The sequence below is a fragment of the Ylistrum balloti genome, unplaced genomic scaffold (genome assembly GCF_031769215.1).
Source record: "Ylistrum balloti isolate Yb309-2 unplaced genomic scaffold, AGI_CSIRO_Ybal_v1 Utg370354, whole genome shotgun sequence".
NCBI classification, from domain to species: Eukaryota; Metazoa; Mollusca; class Bivalvia; order Pectinida; family Pectinidae; genus Ylistrum; species Ylistrum balloti.
Window position 1 is genome coordinate 410,403 of NW_026782252.1, and position 6,310 is coordinate 416,712.

The 6,310-nt window shown below is 34.2% G+C and overlaps 1 protein-coding gene across 1 annotated transcript; it reads right to left on the bottom strand.

The window, feature by feature from the left end:
• LOC132553790 (large ribosomal subunit protein uL11-like) lies at positions 1–3,324 on the bottom strand. The gene is made up of 5 exons (XM_060218068.1): positions 3,182–3,324; positions 1,512–1,585; positions 1,037–1,217; positions 279–478; positions 1–48 (listed from the first exon to the last, which is right to left on the bottom strand). Exons 1-5 carry the CDS (start codon positions 3,216–3,218, stop codon positions 43–45), a joined length of 498 nt encoding a protein of 165 aa, XP_060074051.1. The 5' UTR covers positions 3,219–3,324; the 3' UTR covers positions 1–42.
• Between the last annotated feature and the right edge of the window lie 2,986 nt (positions 3,325–6,310).

The following is a 6,310-nucleotide window of genomic DNA, read 5'->3' on the forward strand; positions in this document are numbered from 1 at the left end:
TACAGTGGACTTTTTATTTTCTTTAAAATGTTCTGGTCTGGTTTACTCCTGAAAGAGAAGAAAAATATGTTTAAACAAAAGTTGGAAAAAACTCCTGTAAATTTAAACACTTAAAGCCATTCTCTTGGAAGGCTGAAATGTACATTGAGCTTAACTGAAATTGTTTCCTACATTTACCAGAATTAAAATCCTAGAATCTTTCCAATATATATTTCAAAAGGTCAATATTTATTCTATGAATTATATCAAAATATCTAGATTCACGACAAGAAACTTACATCAGGCACTTCAATTTCACCACTGTTGATTTTGTCAATGACATCATGAGGAGGACACTTTTCAACAGAGCATCCAACTGACTGAGCAGTGCCAAGGACCTCCTTGCATGTTCCAGCCAATGTTCTGGCCATACTCCTGGGCCTCATGATGCGTGCAATTCGGATGATTTCATCCATGCTGATATTGCCACTGTGTTTTACTAGAAATAAAAGAACAATAATAAATCTTCAAAAAGTGTGTGAAATCTGTGATACAACAATACCACACTACCAGATAAATTTGGTCGATACTTGTCAATTAATGAATAAGGCTGAAGGTATTAAAGGGATATTTTATAATCCAATTTCACAAGATTAAAACATTAATTCTTTCCCATCAGATCAGGAGAAATAAAAGTAGAAATCATACATCCAAATTTATCCATTTTTAATAAAACAATTATCTCATAATATCCAAGAGAAATTCAATGCTTTCATTCTTAACGTGACTGATGTGTACACTTTACACTTTATTCTTACTCAACAATACAGACAAAATCTGGGAGAAACAACTTCTCCATCAAACATTTACAAATATCAACCTAAAACTTATTTTTATGAATCCTTTACACCTTCATGACTAAACCAAACGGTCTGACAATGTAAATTAATCAATTCTAGAAATAATACGAATTCTATCAAAATTCTACAAATACAGAAATCGGGACTCTCCAGTAGATTTATCACTACATTTACTTTCGTTGTATTTCCATTCTTACCATGTTTCACCTTCTTCCTGTCCCTTGGAGGCTCTTTGAGAGCCTTGATCACCAAGGAAGATGCACTAGGCACTACTTCAACCTTAGCCTGTCTGTTCTGCACCACCAACTTGACAGTGATCTTCAGCCCCTTCCATTCCTGTGTACTCTTCGAGATGTCATCACCAACTTTCTTTGGGGACTGAAAGCAAGGATAAATAAGTAAGCAAATTGACTAATACAAAAACAAGTTCAGTCTAGCCCTTTAATTAAGGTAATTCAGCTCTGCATCTTTATTTTCCAATTAAACGGGACAGATGCAGAGCTGAATTACCACAAAGGTCTGTTTCAGTTATTAGTGTCACTAATAACTGAAACAGTGTTGAACCATCTTTTAGATTTTCCCTATTGAGAGTTCATAAAATTGTCATGCACTACTTTGTCAATTAACCATGTTGCATCATATGCTACTACCAAATACCTAGAATCAACTCACCAGACCAAGTGGACCGATCTTAGGAGCCAAGGATGATGTTGCTGGCACTTCACCTCCTACTGCCTTTACATACACTGCAATATTAGAAACAGCAACAGTTTTATCTCGCAGCACTTGCTAAAATTGAAAGTCAAACTTATGTTTCCTTAATGACGGACATCAATATTTCAACTGCAACATTTTAAAGTTATGATCTTGAAAGGGTGATTTCCCTTTACCTACAGATTCAAAAACTGAACTTAAGAAACATGTACTTATTACTTGGTTAACAAGAGACTGTCAGTCTCGATGACTAAAATCCCTTTTATTTTAAAAAGTTTTCCAATCAAACGTCAAAAGATATATCATAATGATCTAATTAAGTGAAACTGGCAACAGTAACATGCACAATGATATTTCCACCATATTTGATAGTCTTCAGAATTTTGCTCAAGATGGAGCTAAAATTGCATTACTTGAAACTCCTTGTAAATTATGATTTTAGTTCTGACTTACGGAAAATCCTGTAGATAATCAAATATAGTGGACTTTGGTAAGGAAATTTCTCTTACATTGTAAAAATTTCATATCGAAAAGTGCTAACTTTCATTATCAACCACACGTTTTCTTTGACACAAGTTTTTGTAACATACCAGACAACACCAACAATATGAGTGAGATTGTCATGGATACCACACAACACCACCAGGATAGATTTGGTAATTTCAGCTTAGTTATGGGTTACCCATTAGAGACTAGGATGTTTCAACTGGACAAGGATTGGTCTACCTAGCCATTTCTACATATATTTACGAATTCATCTGGTCAGAACTTTGTCAATATTTAAACAATCTCATTCACCAAACACAGGAATTATGAGAAAAGGCAATGTACATGTGATCTACCATGGACTTGGACATATATCTATCTGTCTGAACTAATAGGGGAAAACCGAAAATTTGCACATAATATGCAACTGACCTTATACTCCAACTGCAGTAAGGACTTATTACGACAATTTCATGGAATTTTCAAGTAACCAGCACTTTCAGTAAATACCATTTTGTAGAAAATTTACTGCGTCATGAACTAATTATTGACAATATATTCCAAAACTTTGTTTAAATGATTTCAGCTATAATTAGGAACAAATCTGTAACCCTCCTTATTGCCCCACAAAACAGCTTACGTATTATACGCAAATTTATGGTCTCTCGTGAATCTCAAGTTTTCTCTTCACAGGAGTTACAACCCTCTAAACATAACAAGATGATACGCAAACGGTATAAATGACGAAACTGATAAATAAGATGCGGACATAGTGGTAGAATAGACCAGCGTGCATAGACGATCTCAAGGTATCCTAGTGTAGAACAAATACAGATATTGGTTGGGAATTCGTACAAGCCCTTGTGGGTTACATCCTTTGCCTAGACCGAAATGCACAGTAGTCAAAACTGGTGACGTCGACACTGTCGGAGCTGAACAGATAAATGGGATAACTTCTCACTTTCCGTCAGTTGAACAATCTTCCAATCCTCATTAAAAAACTAAAAAAAATACATTAAACTCGATTACATTTCTATCGAGACCGTTTTACCTACCACATCATCGTGTTCGAGGACTTCGATGTCAACACGTGAAAAGATATTTCACATCGAACTGAAAAAATTCAGCCTTTTCCATCTTACCGATCTTAATCGCTGTTGGATCGAATTTAGGAGGCATTTTGCTACTTTATTAACTCGGTCTCAATGTCTCAATCGGCGAGTGGTGTTGGATGAGTCCGGCTTTTGGACACGACCAAAAAAGTTGCACCAATCGTCAAAATGTCATTAACGGAAAAGGAAGTGCTATTATCTACTTCCGGCAAAGTGATGTTTCAGGAACGACAACTTCGATTATATATCCTGGTCCTATGTGCATTATAGGTTGAAATTAACTTTATATCATAAGAAATATGCACTGCCTACAAGTAAGGTACAATTGATAAAAAAGATGCAAATATTGTTTTTTCTTTGTTCTGTTTTTAGAAATATACTTCTCGTTATAACACTTCAAAGACATCCACATATAACGCTACCCATCAGCATCATCATCAGCATCATTATCATCATCGTCATTCATGGCTTCCACACACACTTACCATGCACGTACAACCATACAACATGAAGGCAGACAAAGGAGAAAAAACAATAATTAGATTCTTCTGAACCTTGGGATAATTCTATCTTTTTCCCCAAATATTTGACCCTTGTGACATTGGAAATATGTACAGGTCATTTATATGTTGTCATGATAAGGTGGCACAGCGGTAATGCATTTATCGTTCAGTTTGACGTTCAATTCCTGGAACAGACCTGAACAAGTATGGGGTCACCTATCCGACCATACAGGTTTACCCCTGATACTCTGATTTTCTGAGACAGTACGACTCCTCACACGTTTCAATCTGGGTCAACAAAAGTTATGAATATACTGGTATGCTGAATTTCAATACAAGACTTCATAGTAATCTAACACAGTTAACTACTTACCAAATACTAGTACCTTTTATATAACTGGAGATTTTCAATATTTTAAACCTATGACCTTGAAAATAGTTCAAAATCATTTTAAGAGGAAACTCTATAGCACTTCATCGCAGGTACTTTTACTTGCAGGCTAAATATAACATCAGGGAATGGTTACTATGTTTATCTACCTTACCCCTGTGACTGAAAATATGTAATGTTTATGATGAAACCAATCCTATGTTCCTACAGACCTGATATCAGTACTATTTGTTTTGGAACTGAAGAATAAGTTTATGAAGGGTTTAACCCATTTGACACATAACCTTTAAAAAGGTCAAAGTCACTTATATGAGAAAACTTTAAAAGGGTTGTTAAAAGTTTTAAGCTATTTCTCTTCTGTGACCTTGAAAATAAGTCAAGGTAATTTACATGATTTACATAATTTGTGCAATGGAAATAAATAAATCACTGCTGTTGACTTGTGCAGTCAACATTTTCCAATTCTGGTGCTATATTTGTAACTAATGGCATCCATGTGGAGACTTCAGATCTGTACAATGCCATAAAGGCACTGAAGTGTTATATCAGTTATAAAACTAGTTTTCCATTGAGTTCACCATTAATCTGTAGGTATCATCATGTAACTATATCAGCCAACATGTTGCAAGAAAACAAGACGATAAAAGCAGAGTTTCAAATGTTTAATAACAATGAAAATGATGCAGTTACATGCTGAATTTATTTCCTGCATACAAAAATAACAATAAATACTATAGTACTGTTCCATTGATAATCACACGCCAATATTTCACGGAAAAGTTTAGGGATGCCAGCTTGTGTTAAAACTGTTGGCATATTAAAGTATGACAAGACATCATCACCAAATGTCAGTGCCTATTTGGAGAAGTGAGTTTCCAAAATCCTCTAGCAAAATTATTGAATTACATGTACACAATAAAATAATTCCTGTAGAAGAAAAAAGAAATTCGTCCTATATCAATAAATTAAGACTTGCATTACAAAAGGGCATTTTCACTTCACATTAAAAATTTGGTCAACCCAAGATTGTAATCAATATTTCTGCTGTTGAAAACAGTCTGGTCTTGCCATTAGAAGTATTTTCAGTCTATTTTGTGTGTTTTTTCTAGCTGATCTAGTCATCCGAACCATTTGGAGTCGATAGAATACATACTGATACTATTGTGTTGCCATAATAAGCATGTTTAATTCTATCAACTAAAAATTATAAACAGAGATATCTTTGGTAGTAAATTACCTTAAGTGAACAATACACACCACCTGATATCATCTCCATTACTTGATGTTTTCAATAAGTCTATTCTTTTAACAATACTTTTGAAATACAACATAAATCCCTTGTTAAAATAACATTTCAGGGATCCTTTCTCTTTTACAACCAACAACGCATCCCAAAATTTGACAGAAGTGACTGTTTTGTTGACATTTAAATGTGATAACTAAGTGAAACGGTCACCATTTTGCTACATATTTAAAGTCTGTTTACAAACACGAACTGCGCAATTCAAACTTTACTAATGCAAGATGGACCTCCACATGATTGGTTGTCCATCCATATACTGTTCTTTCCATCCCACCAGTTTTCCTTTACAATGTCCTGTATATCTGCACTAACAAGTGAACCATGTGATATTTAACAACATAACTGTACCAAATAACCTTGTTTTACAAATAAATTACCAGCAGAATTACTGTTTAAATTTGTGCACAGCCTAGTAATGCATGCTCTGCTTCAATGGTTGCACTGGTCACTTTCTCTACTTTGACTTTACTTATGACATGCAGGTATTCTATTACAATATTGTAAATTTGAGCTATAATTTCAGTCGTCCTGGTTACATGTCCAGGTGTTGCTATATATAAATTTATCATCGGTTGCCCCAGTCATAATTTGACCACAGTGGACATCAGCTTCATCTTAATTCATTATTAACTATGTAAACTTTCTTAAGGAGTGGCATTTTTACAATACATGACTAATATGAAATTCAATAATATATCTGTCTCCTTTAAAGTTTTAAGCGGGAGTAATCTCCCTTGTTTTGCTACATGCACATAAGCAATGGCTGACACTATGCATTCCAAATTTATCATCAATAAATACTGAAAGTAAATAAAGTTAAAATAACAATTGAATAGTGTCATCATGTAGCATTTTCCAATCTAAATTAACTGTTCATTGCAGTATTGTATACATATACTTCTAATGTCATCTTAATTGTTATGAATTGATTAAATTTAAAATTACTTCTTGCCAATTCTGCA

Coding starts and splice junctions, on each gene's coding strand:
- LOC132553790 (XM_060218068.1), bottom strand. CDS start 3,218: ATGCCTCCTAAATTCGATCCAACAGCGATTAAGATCG. Junction 1,218..1,511: donor AGATCGGTCCACTTGGTCTG/GTGAGTTGATTC, acceptor CCTTGCTTTCAG/TCCCCAAAGAAAGTTGGTGA. Junction 479..1,036: donor CAGGAAGAAGGTGAAACATG/GTAAGAATGGAA, acceptor TTTTATTTCTAG/TAAAACACAGTGGCAATATC.